General features: G+C 42.8%; 1 protein-coding gene across 1 annotated transcript in view; it reads right to left on the bottom strand.

Moving 5' to 3' along the window:
• Positions 1 to 81: 81 nt before the first annotated feature.
• Positions 82 to 22,058, bottom strand: part of LOC106576451 (uncharacterized) — a 31,362-nt gene continuing 9,385 nt past the window's right edge. Inside the window, exons 2-18 of the mRNA XM_082963338.1 lie at positions 16,396 to 16,505; positions 13,789 to 14,692; positions 13,398 to 13,542; positions 10,008 to 10,143; positions 9,612 to 9,732; positions 9,014 to 9,092; positions 8,661 to 8,866; positions 6,479 to 6,641; positions 6,056 to 6,200; positions 5,810 to 5,930; positions 4,917 to 5,004; positions 1,953 to 2,064; positions 1,701 to 1,806; positions 1,543 to 1,621; positions 1,260 to 1,329; positions 1,030 to 1,144; positions 82 to 665 (exon numbers count right to left, since the gene is read on the bottom strand). Of these exons, the coding sequence (XP_082819464.1) occupies positions 607 to 665; positions 1,030 to 1,144; positions 1,260 to 1,329; positions 1,543 to 1,621; positions 1,701 to 1,806; positions 1,953 to 2,064; positions 4,917 to 5,004; positions 5,810 to 5,930; positions 6,056 to 6,200; positions 6,479 to 6,641; positions 8,661 to 8,866; positions 9,014 to 9,092; positions 9,612 to 9,732; positions 10,008 to 10,143; positions 13,398 to 13,542; positions 13,789 to 14,692; positions 16,396 to 16,505 (2,759 nt within the window). The 3' untranslated portion in view covers positions 82 to 606. The remainder of the gene's footprint in view (positions 666 to 1,029; positions 1,145 to 1,259; positions 1,330 to 1,542; positions 1,622 to 1,700; positions 1,807 to 1,952; positions 2,065 to 4,916; positions 5,005 to 5,809; positions 5,931 to 6,055; positions 6,201 to 6,478; positions 6,642 to 8,660; positions 8,867 to 9,013; positions 9,093 to 9,611; positions 9,733 to 10,007; positions 10,144 to 13,397; positions 13,543 to 13,788; positions 14,693 to 16,395; positions 16,506 to 22,058) is intronic.

A 22,058-nucleotide genomic window follows, 5' to 3' on the forward strand; every position in this document is an offset into this window, starting at 1 on the left:
CCAGAGATTTGAAAAGTAACTTTGAGTTCTGGAATAAGATGGCCTCAACAGTAGATACTTGAAAATCACCTTTATTCAAACTAAAGACAATGAAAATGTACATGCTAGAACATGCTCAAAAGGCTTGTTCCTTTTGTACCATTGGCAGTGAAAGGGTTCTTTTTACAGATCACATTTTTTAAAAAGTATTGTGCAGATAGTCAGAAGCTACTTTTCTAATAATATTATTGGTTTTTAAGTATATGCACTATGTTGAAGAAATAACAGGAACCCATGAATACATACGTAAACAAGTCATTTTTAGGAGGAAGTGGAATGGAAGGGGTTCCATCTCAATACCGGACAGTGACTTCGTCTTCACTGTGCACACGAAGAAATGGAGTTGAGAGGAAGCCACTTTAGACAATTGAGATGCACCCAGGGTACAATGGCTGGAATGGAATAAAGGAAACGGAGTGAAACGTTTCCATGTGTTTGATACCGTTCCATTTATTCCATTCCAGCCATTACATTGAGCCTGTCCTCCTATAGCTCCTCCCACCAGCCTCCACTGCCAGGGTATTGCACTTCGCCCCTGACAGAGGACAGTGTCGTCGTGGGCAGTGATTAGTTCAGGCGTCGAACCGATCGGGTGGTCTGAGTGGACAGGTTTTTTTGGGTCAGGGCTGCGAAAGACAAATCAAACAACTGTTAGGTCATGACAATAATGTTCTCCAACACAGGAAACGCTTGGTTTGGAGTTTGGATTCATCAAATCAGTTAAACTATTCCTCAACCTTCAACCAACCGCTATCCTTTACCCGATAGGCACTTGTCAAACTCATTCCACGGAGGGGCCGAGTCTCGGCGGGTTTTCGATCCTCCCTTGTACTTGATTGATGAATTAAGGTCATTGATTAGAAAGGAACTCCCCTCACCTGGTGGTTTAGGTCTTAATTACAAGGAAAAACCAGCGGACACTAGGCCCTCCATGGAATGAGTTTGACACCCCTGCTATAGGCACTTGTTCTGAGAAGATGACATATTTACCGGAGAAGTCCAGTTGATAGCTGAATCCCCTGGTAGTGAAGTTCATAGTTCCATTTGGGTTCTGCTGGTACTGGGCTTCAATGTCCTGGCTAGATACACTGCAGGTGCCGCTTCTCTACAGGATTAAGTCAACACACACACGCTGCTCGGTCATGTGTTTTTAATGTAGTAATATGAAGACTACTCTTATGGAGTCTGATGAGAGAGCGCAGTAAAACGGTTCATCTTACTTTGGCAAAGTCTTTCCAGCTTCCGTCCACGTCTTGAAACTGCCAACGGGACTGTAAACCCATACCTCCACTGTGAGAGGAGGATGGGAATTAGACATTGAGGTTTTCATTATTTGTCACATTGTACAGTTGTTACACATGGGTTCTCTCTAGCTGGTCAGAAAGGCCTTGACTAATGGCCAGGACATCTTCCTGAATACATGACCAGACCAGGAAAAACTCTTGGCCCTAACCTGGTCAGTAAAACTCCTTGCTCTAGGTTCCCAGCCTGTATTGTCCATACCTGCTTGTTTGTTGAGCTTCACATTGAGTTCTCCTCACAATTCTTTTGGTCCCGACGCGAACGTTGGTCTGACACATGCCTGGAAGAGACACAGAACACTTCAGGAGTGTTCCTAGACAGGTCACGTTACGATACACCAGTATTTAAGTCAGTCTGACCTGAGAAGTCGAGGGTGTAGGAATATCTCCCAGCTTTGAAGCGTATCTGTCCCTTAGGGTTCTTCTGGTAGCGTCTCTCAATCCCAGCACTGTCCAGTGAGCAACTCTGGAAATAGCCACATATTATGTGCTGCTATACCATGACTGTCTCCCTCCCCCTTTCTCACCTTAATGAGGGCATATACAATATACAATCTGTCATGTAGTGTGCTATTTGCAAGGGTTCAAGGAATCAAATAATGTCCCACTCACTGGAGTCTGGTATTCTATCCACACTCCCTCCTCGCCCATGAATTCCCAGGTGTAGCCAGCAGAGGGAGGTGGTGAGGCAATTACGGTGGGGGCTGATTGGGCAATGGATACGCTGCAAAGAAATAGTGAATTTACACTTCAGTGTTGCTGTGACAAGAAACTAGGTATGAAACTATAGATGATCACACTTGCATATGTCAGGAAAGTATGTAAAGTTATCTTGACACTGAGTTGAGGTCAAAGGGGAAACCAATCCCACTAGAGAGATTGGTTTGGTCGGGGGCACCCGTGACCAGCTCGGAATCCGGTTTCCGAGCTGGTCACGGGTGCACCTCAGCCACACTCAAGGTACTAAATGATATCATAACCGCCATCGATAAAAGACAGTACTGTGCAGCTGTCTTCATCGACCTGGCCAAGGCTTTCGACTCTGTCAATCACCGTATTCTTATTAGCAGACTCAATAGCCTTGGTTTCTCAAATGACTGCCTCGCCTAGTTCACCAACTACTTCGCAGATAGAGTTCAGTGTGTAAATCGGAGGGCCTGTTGTCCGAACCTCTGGCAGTCTCTATGGGGGTACCACAGGGTTCAATTCTTGGGCCGACTCTTTTCTCTGTATATATCAACTATGTCGCTCTTGCTGCGGGTGATTCACTGATCCACCTCTATGCAGACGACACCATTCTGTAGACATCTGGCCCTTCTTTGGACACTGTGTTAACTAACCTCCAAACGAGCTTCAATGCCATACAACACTCCTTCCATGGCCTCCAACTGCTCTTAAACGCTAGCAAAACCAAATGCATGCTTTTCAACTGTTCACTGCTCACACCCGCCTGCCCGACTAGCATCACTACTCTGGACGGTTCTGACCTAGAATACGTGGACAACTACAAATACCTAGGTGTCTGGCTAGACTGTAAACTCTCCTTCCAGACTCATCAAACATCTCCAATCCAAAATCAAATCTAGAATCGGCTTTCTATTTCGCAACAAAGCCTCCTTCACTCACGCCGCCAAACTTACCCTAGTAAAACTGACTATCCTACCGATCCTCGACTTCGGCGATGTCATCTACAAAATAGCTTCCAATACTCTACTCAGCAAACTGGATGCAGTCTATCACAGTGCCATCCGTTTTGTTACCAAAGCGCCTTATACCACCCACCACTGCGACCTGTATGCTCTAGTCGGCTGGCCCTCGCTACATATTCGTCGCCAGACCCACTGGCTCCAGGTCATCTACAAGTCTATGCTAGGTAAAGCTCCACCTTATCTCAGCTCACTGGTCACAATAACGACACCCACCCATAGCACGCGCTCCAGCAGGTATATTTCACTGGCCATCCCCAAAGCTCTGGCACCCCAATGGTGGAACAAGCTCCCTCACGACGCCAGGACAGCGGAGTCAATCACCACCTTCCGGAGACACCTGAAACCCCACCTCTTCAAGGAATACCTGGGATAGGATAAAGTAATCCTTCTAACCCCCCCCTTAAAAGATTTAGATGCACTATTGTAAAGTGGTTGTTCCACTGGATATTATAGGTGAATGCACCAATTTGTAAGTCGCTCTGGATAAGAGCGTCTGCTAAATGACTAAAATGTAAAAAAAAATGTAAATGTAAAATGTCTAACACCTCCTTTGGCCGCCTTTCCTTCCAGTTCTCTGCTGCCAGTGACTGGAACGAATTGCAAAAATCGCTGAAGCTGGAGACTTACATTTCCCTCACTAACTTTAAACATCAGCTATCTGAGCAGCTAACCGATCGCTGCAGCTGTACATAGTCCATCTGTTAATAGCCCACCCAATCTACCTACCTCATCCCCATATTGTTTTTATTTACTTTGCTGCTCTTTTGCACACCAGTATCACTACTTACACACCATCATCTACTCATCATCTGCTCATCTATCATTCCAGTGTTAATCTGCTAAATTGCAATTACATTGCTACTATGGCCTATTTGTTGCCATATCTCCTCATTCCATTTGCACACACTGTATATAGCCTTTTTCTTTCTATTGTGTTATTGACTGTACGCTTGTTTATTCCATGTGTAACTCTGTGTCGCACTGCTTTGCTTTATCTTGGCCAGGTCACAGTTGTAAATGAGAACTTGTTCTCAACTAGCTTACCTGGTTAAATAAAGGTGAAATAAAAATCAATAAAATAAAAAAGAGAAGCTGGAATTTTTTGTTATAAATAATGTATATTTAATGCTATTTATTATGTTGTGGCTATTTTGTTTTGGTGTTTGTAACTTTTTCTGTATAGATTTGATGAAGATTTCTATTGATTAACACATACAAGATTCCTATAGGGCAGTTTGTATACAGAAAGTCTGCATTCCAGGCTGATTACATTGCAGACAGCGGCCAGATCTCACAAAGCCTGGATGGGTTTAAATAATCAGCTAAACACATCATATAATACAGCTGCCTGAGTGCTCAGTCGATGATGCAATACAACGAATGCAATGAAGTTGACCTGGAACTTATCCATTCAAATAACTTTGGCAACACCACCATCACACAGGTTAAATTAATGAGGCAGGCGCTTAACGGTGTATATAGATGAGGCAGCATAATAAATGCTCTTCACCGTAGGTCCTAGGGGAAGAGGCTAGGGGCCAAAATACCTGCTGTTCATCATAGGTCCTAGGGGAAGAGGCTAGGGGCCAAAATACCTGCTGTTCATCATAGGTCCTAGGGGAAGAGGCTAGGGGCCAAAATACCTGCTGTTCACCGTAGGTCCTAGGGGAAGAGGCTAGGGGCCAAAATACCTGCTGTTCATCATAGGTCCTAGGGGAAGAGGCTAGGGGCCAAAATACCTGCTGTTCATCGTAGGTCCTAGGGGAAGAGGCTAGGGGCCAAAATACCTGCTGTTCACCGTAGGCCCTATCCTAGGGGAAGAGGCCAGGGGTCTAAATGGAATAAGGCTGTGGACGAAACCTCATACCTGCCATTCCCTGAGACGATGGAGTTGAACTTTGGACGCCGCCGGACTTTTCTCTGTACCCGGGTGGCTGAATTGGTCTGTGTCATAGCTGAAGAAGACATACATATGCTAAGAAAAACCTTTGTATTGTACGGGAAAATGCTGTCTGGCAGGATATGCAAAGTATTGTCAATTGCTCTACAAAAACAAAAAATAAGCTTAAAGCAGCAATCAGCAGTTGAAACAATAACAAATCGTTCTCCATGCCCGTTTTGGTAAAAAGGTAAGGGAGGAAGCTGGAGAAATGTAACCAATCTCAAATTCATAGAGCTATGATTACAAGGACTGACCATTCATGATATCAAAAGTATAGTTTTAACCATGTTTTGAGGCTATTAAATGTTTGTTTACATTTACAAACACTGGAGTGAAACAAGCTTGTATTTTGGGTTCTGATGGGGTATGACAGTTGAACTAAGCTCATAAGGCATTTATAAGTTATATTCTTCAATAATTAATAGGTACATATCATTATGTCCAAAAAGTGATGAAGAAACTGATCAATTCAATCCATAGCGCAGAAGACCTGCCTTGTAGCGCAGTTGACATTTAAAGGTCATTTACGATTGAGCCAAAATATGCAGCGTTTATGTGAATGCAGTCTCCGCAAACGTGGTAACATTGCCTTTAAATGTCAATCGCGCTAAAGCGCAGATCTTCCACGCTATGGATTGAATCAAACCCCAAGTGCCAGATCTCAACCCCGGTGTTCCCTCTTTATGCTACTTGCTCTGTCATAATTGGGAGGGATTAGGACTTTATAATAAGAAAAACTTGTTTTGTTTTTCCGCTGCACGTTTCCAAACATTTTGCTACAGCGTGACCTAATGAATACGGCCCTGTGTGGAGTCTACCTGTGAAGTCTAACGTGTAGCTGGTGCTCCCCACAGTGAAGTGGAAGGTCCCCTGAGGTCTGAGGATGTACTGTCGTTCCACATCACCACTACTGACTGAGGACGAGCCCGGACCTGGACCCTGGGGGGGAGCAGAAAGAGAGAGAGAGAGAGAAATGAAATATGCAGGGAGAATTTCATTTTTATTTAATTCCAATTTAAAACGTTGTATTATAGGACCATTTGGGAACTTTCAGATTCACTCACCAAAGAACCGTATTCACGCCATATCAGATTGTGTTTGAAGTACCACCCGATGTCTTCACTTTGACCCTGAGGTAGGAACGTGAGTCGCCGTACACCCATGGCAGCATTTTGAGCCTCAATCTGATCAAAATCTATATAGACCTGCCTAGAATACACAGAGCAGAAAGGCTACACACACAATCCACCTGTTTGTTCAGAAACATATGTCAGAACTTAGATTACTGAACTATTGTTTAACATATAACAAATACATAATCAGATCCTAGGTTTGAGTCTTAATTCTCTTAAAATGCTTCCTCTCCTGTTCACCTCCTTGAACCAATATTATCTATCAAGGAAAGGGGACAAGGAATGAACACTATTCAAGACTATTGGGATGCAGCCTGTATAAAAGAAATTGGCACGAAACGTCTGTAAACTGACCCCATGTGTGATGGGTAGATGTTCATTCCTTTGGCCCCAGGCTGGCAGTAGTGGGTCTCGATCACATGGTCATTGCCAATATTAAGCCATCTCTGTCCTTCATACAGCTGCCACTCAAAGTGGCTCCCCCTGGCTGTCGAAATAGGAATAGCAATTGTGCGTCATCTGTTGAAGTTGCCCCCTTTGCACTGATCTAAGGTCAGTTTCTGTAGTTCTTTCCCTTCTTCCCTTCTTTCCCTAGATGTGCTCTGCTCATAGTTGTCTTCCTCCTCCTCCTCCTCTTCCTCGTCATATTCCTTCAATAAGGATTAGACCGGTAATAAACAAGTCTGAAACTATTTCCTATAAATAATGTTCATCTATAGAATGATATACCGACAGGTCTATGGGCTCTTATTCATTGTTAAGTACTTGATTTTCTGCTATGGCCGATTTATTGCTCAAGTAGTCAGTTGTGACATCAGCATTAGGCATTTGACAATAAAGTGTTTTGTTGGTGTGTTATTGACAATAGCCTATGCAAACAATAATGCAACTGAGAAATGTTGACCTGTAATGCTCGTAAACTTACCAGATAACTATTGCCAAACCCACGTAATGACACTGTAAATAACAGATATAAAACGTAATCATTATAACAAACAAAGTGAAAAATTATCTAGTCAATGACGAGCCGACTTGCTTGCTTTAGTACAAAGAAAACCTCCCAAAAGATTAAATGGGTATTAAATCATGTCTAGAAAAGTTGAAAGGCTAGTTATTTAAATATAATAGTCAAATGGTTAAACAAATAAAACTTCTTACTTTTAGTTGAAAATATAGAGTGGAAGTTTCATTCGTCTTTACACATCACTCATGACTTTATTTTGTATTGCTTTCACTTTCATTTCTTGGGCATGACGGGCGCGACTCTTGTTTCGCATAAAACATACCCTTTCAGATTGGAGAAAGATAAATAAAGACGAACAAAGGGTTGGTGAAACGCAGATTTATTAGAACCAAGAAAAATCATACTAACTACCAGAACACAAAATAAAAGCATTGCAATTTATTCTGCTTTTTCAAAACCTTATTACATAGAAACATACACTGTTTTGTCTTTATTCATTGTGTACAGTAACAATACGGCAGTTTAAGCTTTCAATTATATTATTAAGGTACCTAGGACAAGCGTTTGCCCATTTTTTTGAACATTTTAACGCAGTGTTAGTCCAACATTGTTACTACCACATTACTGTAGATTGTATTGCATTGATTTTCATAAAACATAATCAATTCATCATTGCTTAAAGTCAAACTGTTCAACTGTTCGTAACAGAATTTGTTTACTCACAGTTCTTCTGAGCAGTTATTGCACCAAAAAATTGTAACTCATCTAGGGGTAAAGTATAAGGCAGTCAGTGGGCTGTTTATTCTGAACAGCCATGTTAGAAATGAACACAAGCTAGATGACCAATGATGTGTATATACATCATTGGCTATGACTCTTGATTGAAATAAATGATTCAATTAAAAATATTAAGGCTTATTTAATGAGTGCTTTGAATATTCCCGTCTTTTCGAACAACACCTGAGATAAAAGGTATGACCTACATTTCAACATCATGCACACAAATGTTATCTAACTAAATGTCCCAGTTACTTGATCATGGCAGTCTGCTACAGCATTCCTCATATATGCAAAATAAAAATTAAAAATAAAAAACACACAGAAAAAGGTAAACAGTTTGTTATTGTGTATGTTGTTTCATACACAGTGTATACAGGAGTATATCCAATATCTGTAGTCCATTTCTGCAATAGGCATGTATTTCGTTAGTGAGCTAATGGCAGGTTCTTGCATGTAAACAATAGCAACCCAACAATTCTACTTCCCCTGAAATAAACAGGCAATGATGATGTTGGAGTGTTGCGTTGTTCATCATGCTCTCAAGACACGCCTGATGTTGCGCGTCACCCTTGTAGACTGGTTGGTTTGCTTCATGGCTGCAAAAGACAGAGACATTTAGAGAATGCTTCAGACAAGGCCTAAATACATACTGTCATTCCTTTTCTAGAGAATCTAATTGATTAAGACCTACTATGAGAATGATGATCTTCAAAAGAGATCCCACTGAAGTTCTCTCTCCTCTAACATGAGTTACACATCATCTGTAAGGCTACACGTCTTGAGGCCTCCTACCTGAGAAGTCCAGCTTGTAGGTCTGTCGGTTGACAGTGTAGGACATGGATCCCTTGAAGTCCTGCTGGTACTGGTGTTCAATGTCAGCACTGTCTTTGAAGGTGTGCCAGCCCCCACTTTTCCCCCCAAACTGCCACTCTGGAGATTCACTCTGGCCCGCTGGGGACATCTTCACTCTCTGGAAAGCAGACGTCACTCGACCAATTCTGTTCAATCAGAGAGACCGGTTCGCTTGTCTCAAGTAAAATATCAATACATTCAAATCAGCACATTCAAATAATGAGGGTTTTATCTATGGCACAGTCAATGTCTTCTCCTAAAGGGGTAATCTGTTCCATTGTGTTTGAACTTACAGATTTCCGCTTTGAGGTGGTTGGTACTTTGGACGACGGACAACTTTCCTCTTCCTCTTGCCGCTCACCTGTCTCATTTCTGACAAACACACACACACATAATGAACAGAGAAATGAATAAGCAACGCAGAAATGTTTTATTCACATACTTTCACTTTCCCAGTTACGTTGAGTCTTTCTGTTTTGAGTGAGTCACAGACTGGCAACTGCTTGGCAACGACCACAAGGCACTACAGAGGGTAGCGCGTACGGCCCAGTACATCCAGCTCTATAACAGGCGGTGTATATATGTCTATTTAGAAATATATGTTTATTTTGAAATATATATCTATATATATATATATATCTATATCTATACTGTATAGCCACATTATTGTTATTTTATTGTGTTACTATTTCCTTTTTTTCTTTAGCAAATGTTTCTTACTTTTTAACTCTGCATTGTTGGGAAAGGGCTCGTAAGTAAGTATTTCACGGTAAAGTCTTTACCAGTTGTATTTGGCGCATGTGACAAATAAAATGTGATTTGACTGATTTGACATTAAAGTTCTAATGTCAATATAAGTGTTTGTCTAAGGTTTCTTTCAGTCTGACTCACGTCTGAATCGGATCTCGAAGATATCGGATCCGATGTTGAACGTAAGAGAACCGTTACGGTTGCCTTGGAATTTCTTCTCGATCTCAGAACTCTGGATGGGGCCTGGGTTTCCCTTGGAATCCTGAGAGAAAAAACAAACACTCTTCCTGTCACTCAACAATGGTTTCTGTGACACTTTTTTTCTCTCAATAGCATTACATGTCATATGATATGTTTCTAAGCTGAATTAAGACTGGAGAAGAGGATTCCAGAGTTCCAGAAGAGGTTTCCATGGTTCAGTTTACTTCCTGAATTGACTGAATTGAAATGGAATTGACCTCAACCCTGGCATGTCCCTAAGTTCAGCTTCTAAAGATAACGGTACACTTGGGGTTGTTGCCTGGTGTTCTGCTGTACCTTTTCTCCATATTTGGTCCAGCCTTTGCTAGTTGAGTAGAACCAGATCCACTCTGTCTGCTGACCATCCAAACGCCTCACCCTCAGATTCTTCTTACCGTGGACTCTCATCGCCTTGAAATCAATACTCACTTTGCTACAGAGAGAGATAATAGAAAGAGACAAGATAGAGGGAGAGACAGACAGACATGGGGGGGGGGGGGGGGGGGGTGAGTCTCAATTACCAAAATCATTATTTCAAAGTCCTTGAAAGACTTTAGATCAGTCAACCAAACCCATGTATATATACAGTGTCAAGAAAAAGTATGTGAACCCTTTGGAATGACCTGGATTTCTGCATAAATTGTTCATACAATTTGATCTGACCTTCATCTAAGTCACAGCAATAGACACACACAGTGTGCTTAAACTAATAACACACAAACAATTATACATTTTCATGTTTTATTGAACACACCGTGTAAACATTCACAATGCAGGGTGGAAAAAGTATGTGAACCCTTGGATTTAATAACTGGTTGACCCTCCTTTGGAAGCAACAACCTCAACCAAACGTTTTCTGTAGTTGCGTATCAGACCTGCACAACGGTCAGGAGGAATTTTGGACCATTCCTCTTTACAAAACTGTTTCAGTTCAGCAATATTCTTGTGATGTCTGGTGTGAACCGCTCTATTGAGGTCATGCTACTGCATCTCAATCGGGTTGAGGTCAGGACTCTGACTGGGCCACTCCAGAAGGCGTATTTTCTTCTGTTGAAGCAATTCTGTTGTCGATTTACTTTTGTGTTTTGGGTTGTTGTCCTGTTGCATCACCCAACTTCTGTTGACCTTCAATTGGCGGACAGATAGCCTTACATTCTCCTGCAAAATGTCTTGATAAACATAGGAATTCATTTTTTCTGTCGATAATAGCAAGCTGTCCAGGCCCTGAGGTAGCAAAGCAGACCCAAACCATGATGCTCCCTCCACCATACTTTACAGTTGGGATGAGGTTTTCATGTTGGTGTGCTGTGCCTTTTTTTCTCCACACATAGTGTTGTGTGTTCCTTCCAAACAACTCAACTTTAGTTTTAATCTGTCCACAGAATATTTTGCCAGTAGCGCTGTGGAACATCCAGGTGGCGAACTTCAGACGTCCAGCAATGTTTTCTTTGGACAGCAGTGGCTTCTTCCGTGGTGTTCTCCCATGAACACCATTCTTGTTTAGTGTTTTACGTATCGTAGACTCATCAACAGAGATGCTAGCATGTTCCAGAGATTTCTGTAAGTCTTTAGCTGACACTCTAGGATTCTTCTTAACCTCATTGAGCATTCTGCGCTGTGCTCTTGCAGTCATCTTTGCAGGATGGCCAGTCCTAGGGAGAGTAGCAACAGTGCTGAACTTTCTCCATTTATAGACAATTTGTCTTACCATGGACTGATGAACATCAAGGCTTTTAGAGATAATTTTATAACCTTTTCCAGCTTTATGCAAGTCAACAATTCTTAATCTTAGGTCTTCTGAGATCTCTTTTGTTCGAGGCATGGCTCATATCAGGCAATGCTTCTTGTGAATTGGAAACTCAAATTTTGTGAGTGTTTTATATAGGGCAGGGCAACTCTTACCAACATCTCCAATCTCGTCTCATTGGTTGGACTCCAGGTTAGCTGACTCCTGACTCCAATTAGCTTTTGGAGAAGTCATTAGCCTAGGGGGTTCACATTCTTTTTACAACCTACACTGTGAATGTTTAAATGATGTATTTAATATAGACAAGAACATTACAATAATGTGGGTGTTATTAGTTTAAGCACACTGTGTGTCTATTGTTGTGACTTAGATGAAGGTCAGATCAAATTGTATGAATAATTTATGCAGAAATCCAGGTCATTCCAAAGGGTTCACATACTTTTTCTTGCCACTGTATATATACACAATACCAGTCAAGTCAAGTTTGGACACATCTACTCATTCAAGGGTTTTTCTTTATTTTTACTATTTTCTACATTGTAGAATAATAGTGAAGTGACATCAAAACTATGAAGTAACCCATATGGAATCATGTAGATACAAAAATGTGTTAAACAAATCAAAATATATTTTATTTTGGAGATTCAAAGTAGCCACCCTTTGCCTTGATGACAGCTTTGCACACTATTGGCATTCTCTCAAACAGCTTAGTGAGGAACGCAGTCACCTGGAATGCATTTCAATTAACAGGTGTGCCTGGTTAAAAAGTACATTTTTGGAATTACTTTCCTTCTTTATGCATTTGGGCCAATCAGTTGTGTTGTGACAAGGTAGGGTTGGTATACATAAGATAGCCCTATTTGGTAAAAGACCAAGTCCATATTATGGCAAGAACAGCTCAAATAAGCAAAGAGAAACGTCAGTCCATCTTTACTTTAAGACATGAAGGTCAGTCAATCAAGAGCATTTCAAGAACTTTGAAAGTTTCTTCAAGTGCAGTCGGAAACACCATCAAGCGCTATGATGAAACTGGCTCTCTTGAGGACCGCCATAGGAAAGGAAGACCCAGAGTTACCTCTGCTGCATAGAATAAGTTCATTAGTTACCAGCATCCGAAATTGGCAATGGACATTAGACCGGTGGAAATCGATTTTTGATTCCAACCGCCGTGTCTTTGTGAGACGTAGAGTAGGTGAACGGACTATCTCCGCATGTGTGGTTCCCACCGTGAAGCATGGAGGAGGTAGTGTGATGGTGTGGGGGTACTTTGCTGGTGACACTGTCTGTGATTTATTTAGAACTCAAGGCACACAACCAGAATGGCTACCACAGCATTCTGCAGCGATACGCCATCCCATCTGGTTAGCGCTTAGTGGGACAATCATTTGTTTTTCAACAGGGCAATGACCCAACACACCTCCAGGCTGTGTAAGGGCTATTTGACCAAGACGGAGAGTGATGGAGTGCTGCATCAGATGACTTGGCCTCCACAATCCCGACCTCAACCCAATTGAGATGGTTTGGGATGAGTTGGACTGCAGAGTAAAGGAAAAGCAGCCAACAAGTGCTCAGCATATGTGGGAACTCCTTTAAGACTTTTGGAAAAGCATTCCAGGTGAAGCTAGTTGAGAGAATGCTAAGAGTTTATCAAGGCAAATGGTGGCTACTTTGAAGAATTTCAAATAAAAAAATACATTTTGATTTGTTTAACACTTTTTTGGTTACTACATGATTCCATCTGTGCTATTTCATAGTTTTGATGTCTTCACTATTATTCTACAACATAGAAAATTGTAAAAAATAAAGAAAAACCCTTGAATGAGTAGGTGTGTCCAAACTTTTGACTGGTACTGTATATATATTGTATATACAGACAATGTATGTAGGCCTATCTGGCTCTGAACTGAACTAATACCATCAGGTGTACTTCCTCTCCTTACCCGTAGGGGGTGTTGTAGATATTGATGCCCTTGGTATTGGGTTGGGAGTACTGTCCTTCCAAAATGTGATCGTTGGCTATGTCCTTCCAGCCATGTCCATCTTCCAACTGCCATTTGTATGGCCCGCTAAAGTCACGCTGAGCCCCTGACAGTGGGGCACAAAATGGATACAGGTAAATTACACTCACAACACACTCATTCGTTGCATCCATACATATCTCTGCTCATGGTCACAAACACAACCATATTAACTTGATTAGGCCAATGTCCATTTTCAGTCTTGGTCAATTAACATTTCTTAACGTTTCAAGGTTTATGGAGTGAATGGAAGCAAACTTGTCGACTCCCTCCCTTCCTCTCTGACCCTATTACAGCCTAGTACACGTCTCACCTCTAGATGAAGAACTTTCCCTGGCCCGGTCTCCTCTTCTCACTCCAGATGAAGACCTCCTCCTGTCCCTCCTCCCACCTCCTCCTCCTCTCCCTCCAGATAAAGACCTCCTCCTGTCCCTCCTCCCACCTCCTCCTCCTCTCCCTCCAGATAAAGACCTCCTCCTGTCCCTCCTTCCACCTCCTCCTCTACCTCCAGATAAAGACCTCCTCCTTTCTCTCCCACTTCCTCCAGATAAAGACCTCCTCCTTTCTCTCCCACTTCCTCCTCTCCCTCCAGATAAAGACCTCCTCCTGTCCCTCCTCCCACCTCCTCCTCTACCTCCAGATGAAGACCTCCTCCTGTCCCTCCTTCCACCTCCTCTACCTCCAGATAAAGACCTCCTCCTGTCCCTCCTTCCACCTCCTCCTTTCCCTCCAGATAAAGACCTCCTCCTGTCCCTCCTCCCACTTCCTCCTCTCCCTCCAGATGAAGACCTCCTCCTTTCTCTCCCACCTCCTCCTCTACCTCCAGATAAAGACCTCCTCCTGTCCCTCCTTCCACCTCTTCCTCCTCTACCTCCAGATGAAGACCTCCTCCTGTCCCTCCTTCCACCTCCTCCTCTACCTCCAGATAAAGACCTCCTCCTGTCCCTCCTTCCACCTCTTCCTCCTCTACCTCCAGATGAAGACCTCCTCCTTTCTCTCCCACCGCCTTCTCTTCTCCCTCCAGATAAAGATCTCCTCCTTTCCCTCCTCCCACTACCTCCATTACGGTCAGAGGAGGAGCTGAGGTGCTTGAGGCGACACTTGGCTCCGTAGCGACAGTTGCCTCTCAGTGCGTATTTGCAGACGTGTAAGTAGTGGCACCTTTTCCCATCCCGGCAGTGACCACTGTTGTAGTACCGGCAAGGCTCTTCCTGATCCTGATCAAATATAATATAATCAATTAAACTGAAATAGATATGACAGCATGACTTTTGACTTTTTCCACATTTTGTTACGTTACAGCCTTATTCTAAAATGGAATAAATAAAAATGTTTCCTCAGCAATCTACACACAATACCTCATAATGACAAAGCAAAAACAGGTTTGTAAAAACATAACTACCTTATTTACATAAGTATTCAGACCCTTTGCTATGAGACTCGAAATTGAGCTCAGGTGCATCCTGTTTCCATTGATCATCCTTGCAATGATTCTACAACTTGATTGGAGTCCACCTGTGGTAAATTCAATTGATTTGACATGATTTGGAAAGGCACATGCCTGTCTATATAAGGTCCCACAGTTGACAGTGCATGTCAGAGCAAAAATCTAGCCATGAGGTCATAGGAATTGTCCGTAGAGCTCCGAGAAAGGATTGTGTCGAGGCACAGATCTGGGGAAGGGTACCAAAAAATGTCTGCAGCATTGAAGGTCCCCAAGAACACAGTGGCCTCCATCATTCTGAAATGATGGAGAGCAGGCCGCCTGGCCAAACTGAGCAATCGGAGGAGAAGGCCCTTGGTCAGGGAGGTGACCAAGAACCCAAGAGCTCTAGAGTTCCTCTGCAGAGATAGGAGGACCTTACAGAAGGACAACCATTTCTGCAGCACTCCACCAATCAGGCCTTTATGGTAGAGTGGCCAGACGGAAGCCACTCCTCAGTAAAAGGCACATGACAGCCCACTTGGAATTTGCCAAAAGGCACCTAAAGACTCTCAGACCATGAGAAACAGGATTCTCTGGTTTGGTGAAACCAAGATTGAACTATTTGGCCTGAATGCCAAGCATCACGTCTGGCACAATCCCTACGGTGAGGCATGCTGGTGGCAGCATTGTGTTGTGGGGATGTTTTTCAGCAGCAGGGACTGGGAGACTAGTCAGGATTGAGGCAAAGATGAACGGAGAAAAGTACAGAGAGATCCTTGATGAAAACCTCCTCCAGAGTGCTCAGGACCTCAGACTGGGGCGAAGGTTCACCTTCCAACAGGACAACGACCCTATGCACATAGCCAAGACAATGTAGGAGTGGCTTTGGGACAAGTCTCTGAATGTCCTTGAGTGGCCCAGCCAGAGCCCGGACTTGAACATCTCTGGAGAGACCTGAAAATAGCTGTGCAGCGACGCTCCCCATCTAACCTGACAGAGTTTGAGAGGATCTGCAGAGAAAAATGGGAGAAACTCCCCAAATACAATTGTGCCAAGCTTGTAGCGTCATACCCAAGAAGACTCAATGCAGTAATCGCTGCCAAAGGTGCTTCAACAAAGTACTGAGTAAAGGGTCTGAATACTTATGTAAATGTGATATTTCAGTTTTCTTTTTTTTTTATACATTTGCAAAATGTCTAAAAACCTGTTTTTGCTTTGTCATTATGGGGTATTGTGTGTAGATTGATGAGGGGAAAAAACAATTTTATAAATGTTAGAAAAAGGTTATAACATAACAAAATGTGGAAAAAAGTCAAGGGGTCTGAAAAAGGCACTATATCTGTTAACTATAAGTGGGGTTGCATTTGTAAAGTTGAACAGTTCACGTGTAAAGGCTATTTTCTTTACTTTTACATAAAATGTTTAATTTGAGCCACAGATCGAAACTACAAAAAAAAAAAGGATGCTTGATATTTTTACAGACTTAGTTCTGACCTGCCGGGGTCCTGCTGCATCACTGTCTGATTCCTCTTCTGTAGCACTGCTCTCAGAGTTACTCTCAGAGCAGCTGAAGTCCTCCTGGTAGCTGTTCCCTTGACTAGGGTCTGGACAGGGAAAATAGAATAGAAATACAATAGAATAGAACAATAGGAAATAGAAGAGAAGCTGTGATTACAGTGTGATATTGGACCAGTGTGATATCAAATTGTGTTTTGTCACAGTAAATAACTGTATAATCAATAGTAACAAACTGTATATTACATTGCATATTCGGGAAAAATGTAACGACTGGGAAATATTTTAAGTATTTTGTAACGTAAATAAATGCTTCATAAAATACAGTAGCAGTTCACTTACACAATACATTTAATATTTTATTATTCGTTTACTGGTACTTGTTTTGTTGATTTATATGCATTACTTTGTTGATGGCAGTGTTGTTTTATATTATACACAAACATATACAGTCAGAAAGGCACAACATACAAATAAATCATTTTCCATTGTTAAAAGTAAACCACAAAAATAGGAGCTACATGTAAAGAGCTGGCCCCTTGTGGAAATTAGGTGAATAATATGAGTGTGTATTTTCAATGTGATGTACACTGAGTGTACAAAACACTAGGAACACCTGCCTTTTCCATGACATAAACTGACCAGGTGAATCCAGGTGAAAGCTATGATCCCTTATTGATGTCATCTGTTAAAGCACAATATGTAACTTTTTCAGGGACCTGACCGAATTCACATAGAAATGTGTGTTATTGTTCTGTCCTTCGCATCGAAAGCAAATCTAAGAAGCGGTAGATATGTTCTATGTGCACTATTTCTATGCTTCCCATTCTTAAGTTTTGTTTTTGCGTCTTTTACTTTCGGTTTTGTACACCAATTTCAAACAGCTGAAAATTCAATATTTTGGTTATGGAAAATATATTTTATGGCGGTTTAGATGGTGCAATGACTTTCTAGACTATACTTGCTTGTTTAGCCACATAAACTGAAATTAGGAGAACTATTCGAATTTTGGCAAACAGGAAAAGGCAGAGCTATTTCTGCATAGTGCATCTTTAAATCCACTGACTAAATCCAATCAGTGTAGATGAAAGGGAGGAGACAGGTTAAAGAACGATTTTTGAAGCCTTGAGACATGGATTGTGTACGTGTGCCATTCAGAGGGTGAATGGACAAGACAAAAGATTGAAGTGCCTTTGAACGGGGTATGGTAGTAGGTGCCAGGCGCACCAGTTTGAGTGTGTCAAGAACTGCAAAGGTGCTGAGTTTTTCACGCTCAACAATTTCAAGAATGGTCCACCACCCAAAGGACATCCAGTCAACTTGACCCACTGTGGGAAGCATTGGAGTCAACATGGGCCAGTATCCCTGTGGAACGCTTTCGACACCTTGTAGAGTCCATGCCCTGATGAATTGAGGCTGTTCTGAGGGCAAAGAGGGATCCAACTCAATATTAGGACGGTGTTCCTAATGCTTTGTATATTACATGCTGTCGGGGGGGACATTGTAATATAATTATGTACATTGTCATTACTAGCTTACTAGCCAGTTAGCCAGGCTAACTAGCTACCTTTCCCCTGTGTCATACACTGTGTATTTGAGTCATGATTATGCCTTACTTGTAAGATGGTAGTTCCATTCTATACAGAGTTCTTGTTATACTGTACAGCCTGCTCACTGTTGCAGCATCTTAATGACCAAGTATACCACGGTTAAGTTGGTTAATGAGCGCTCTCGCTCTGTCCGCCATTAACTTGGTTTAGTGACAGTTTTCTTAACGTGCGGTGGTCACGTGTACTCTCGGGCCACATTATACTTCAGTCTATGTGTGCATATCGGATCTGTGTTATGTAGCAGTAAAGACTGCAGCTTTATCCTGCTATTGTCGTTCATATTTTTCTATGCTGCATTATCATTCAGTTAAGTCAAGTTGTATCTGTGTATAGCCTTACCCCTTTTAAATTTGATGATGTGTTATAATTTGTCCTTTCTTTTCTACCCTTGTAGAATCACCATCTACAGTTATTACTGGGTTGGAACTTAAAACTAAGAGTGGTCAGTGTGCGTTTTATTTATTTTAATTTCACCTTTATTTAACCAGGTAGGCTAGTTGAGAACAAGTTCTCATTTACAACTGCGACCTGGCCAAGATTAATCAAAGCAGTTCGACACATACAACAACACAGAGGTACACATGGAATAAACAAACATACAGTCAATAATACAGTACAAAAAGTCTATGTACAGAGTGTGCAAATGAGGTAGGATAAGGGAGGTAAGGAAATAAATAGACCCTGGTGGCTAAGTAATTACAATATAGCAATTAGACACTGGAATGGTAGATGTGCAGAAGATGAATGTGCAAGTAGAGATACTGGGGTGCAAAGGAGCAAGATAATAAATAAATACAGTATGGGGATGAGGTAGTTGGATGGGCTATTTACAGATGGGCTATGTACAGGTGCAGTGATCTGTGAGCTGCTCTGACAGCTGGTGCTTAAAGCTAGTGAGGAAGATATGAGTCTCCAGCTTCAGTGATTTTTGCAGTTCGTTCCAGTCATTGGCAGCAGAAAACTGGAAGGAAAGGCGGCCAAAGGAAGAACTGGCTTTGGGGGTGACCAGTGAGATATACCTGTTGGAGCGCGTGCTACGGGTGGGTGCTGCTATGGTGACCAGTGAGCTGAGATAAGGTGGGGCTTTACCTAGCAGAGACTTGTAGATGACCTGGAGCCAGTGGATTTGGCAACGAGTATGAAGCGAGGGCCAGCCAATGAGAGCGTACAGGTCGCAGTGGTGGGTAGTATATGGGGCTTTGGTGACAAAACGGATGGCACTGTGATAGACTGCATCCAATTTGTTGAGTAGAGTGTTGGAGGCTATTTTGTAAATGACATCGCCGAAGTCGAGGACCGGTAGGATGGTCAGTTTTACGAGGGTATGTTTGTCAGCATGAGTGAAGGATGCTTTGTTGCGAAATAGGAAGCCGATTCTAGATTTAACTTTGGATTGGAGATGCTTAATGTGAGTCTGGAAGGAGAGTTTACAGTCTAACCAGACACCTAGGTATTTGTAATTGTCCACATATTCTAAGTCAGAACCATCCAGAGTAGTGACGCTGGATGGGCGGGCAGGTGCGGGCAGCGATCGGTTGAAAAGCATGCATTTGGTTTTACTTGCATTTAAGAGCAGTTGGAGGCCATGAAGGATAGTTAGTTGTATGGCATTGAAGCTCGTCTGGAGGTTAACACAGTGTCCAAAGAAGGGCCAGAGGTATACAGAATGGTGTCGTCTCCGTAGAGGTGGATCAGAGAATCACCAACAGCAAGAGCGACATCATTGATGTATACAGAGAAGAGAGTCGGCCCGAGAATTGAACCCTGTGGCACCGCCATAGAGACTGCCAGAGGTTCGGACAACAGGCCCTCCGATTTTACACACTGAACTCTGTCTGAGAAGTATTTGGTGAACCAGGCGAGGTAATCATTTGAGAAACCAAGCCTGTTGAGTCTGCTGATAAGAATGTGGTGATTGACAGAGTCGAAAGCCTTGGCCAGGTCAATGAATACGGCTGCACAGTAATGTCTCTTATTGACCGTGGTTATGATATCGTTTAGGACCTTGAGCGTGGCTGAGGTGCACCCATGACCAGCTCTGAAACCAGATTGCATAGCGGAGAAGGTACGGTGGGATTCGAAATGGTCTCTAATCTGTTTGTTAACTTGGCTTTCGAAGACCTTAGAAAGGCAGGGTAGGATAGATATAGGTCTGTAGAAGTTTGGGTCTAGAGTGTCTCCCCCTTTGAAGAGGGGAATGACCACCGCAGCTTTCCAATCTTTGGGAATCTCAGACGATACGAAAGAGAGGTTGAACAGGCTAGTAATAGGGGTTGCAACAATTTCGGCAGATCATTTTAGAAAGAGAGAGTCCAGATTGTCTAGCCCGGCTGATTTTGTATGGGTCCAGATTTTTCAGCTCTTTCAGAACATCAGCTATCTGGATTTGGGTGAAGGAGAAATGGGGGAGGCTTGGGCGAGTGGGGGGTGCAGGCTGTTGACCGGGGTAGGGGTAGCCAGGTGGAAAGCATGGCCAGACGTGGAAAAATGCTTATTGAAATTGTCAATTATAGTGGATTTATCGGTGGTGACAGTGTTTCCTAGCCTCAGTGCAGTGGGCAGCTGGGAGGAGGTGCTATTATTCTCCATGGACTTTACAGTGTCCCAGAACTTTTTTGATTTTGTGCTACAGGATGCAAATTTCTGCTTGAAAAAGCTAGCCTTAGCTTTCCTAACTGCCTGTGTATATTGGTTCCTAACTTCCCTGAAAAGTTGCATATCACTTGGGCTATTCGATGCTAACGCTGAACGCCACAGGATGTTTTTGTGCTCGTCAAGGGCAGTGAGGTCTGGAGAGAATCAAGGGCTATATCTGTTCCTGGTTCAATTTTTTTTGAAAGGTGCATGCTTATTTAAGATGGTGAGGAAGGCACTTTTAAAGAATAACCAGGCGTCCTCTACTGACGGGATGAGGTCAATATCCTTCCAGGATACCCGGGCCAGGTCGATTAGAAAGGCCTGCTCGCTGAAGTGTTTTAGGGAGCGTTTGACAGTGATGAGGGGTGGTCGTTGGACCACAGACCCGTTACGGATGCAGGCAATGAGGCAGTGATCGCTGAGATCTTGGTTGAAAACAGCAGAGGTATATTTGGAGGGCAAGTTGGTTAGGAGGATATCTATGAGGGTGCCCGTGTTTACGGATTTGGGGTTGTACCTGGTGGGTACATTGATAATTTGTGTGAGATTGAGGGCATCAAGCTTAGATTGTAGGTTGGCTGGGGTGTTAAGCATGTCCCAGTTTAGGTCACCTAGCAGCACGACCTCTGAAGATAGATGGGGGCAATCAATTCACATATGGTGTCCAGGGCACAGCTGGGGGCAGAGGGTGGTCTATAGCAAGCGGCAACGGTGAGAGACTTGTTTCTGGAAAGGTGGATTTTTAAAAGTAGAAGCTTGAATTGTTTGGGTACAGACCTGAATAGTAAGACAGAACTCTGCAGGCTATCTCTGCAGTAGATTGCAACACCGCCCCCTTTGGCAGTTCTATCTTGTCGGAACGTTATAGTTAGGGATGGCAATTTCAGGGTGTTTGGTGGTCTTCCTAAGCCAGGATTCAGACACGGCTAGGACATCCGGGTTGGCAGAGTGTGCTAAAGCAGTGACTAAAACAAACTTAGGGAGGAGGCTTCTAATGTTAACATGCATGAAACCAAGACGTTTACGGTTACAGAAGTCAACAAATGAGAGCACCTGGGGAGTAGGAGTGGAGCTAGGCACTCCAGTGCCTGGATTAACCTCTACATCACCAGAGGAACAGAGGAGGAGTAGGATAAGGGTTTGGCTAAAGACTATCAGAACTGGTCGTCTAGTACGTTCGGAAAGAGAGTAAAAGGAGCAGGTTTCTGAGCGCGATAGAATAGATTCAAGGCATAATGTACAGACAAAGGTATGGTAGGATGTGAGTACATTGGAGGTAAACCTAGGCATTGAGTAATGATGAGAGAGATTGTCTCTAGAGACGTTTAAACCAGGTGATTTCACCGCATATGTGGGAGGTGGAACTAAATGGTTGGTTAAGGCAGTGAAATAAGA

Source organism: Salmo salar, chromosome 17 (genome assembly GCF_965601325.2).
Source record: "Salmo salar chromosome 17, fSalSal1, whole genome shotgun sequence".
Lineage (NCBI taxonomy): Eukaryota > Metazoa > Chordata > Actinopteri > Salmoniformes > Salmonidae > Salmo > Salmo salar.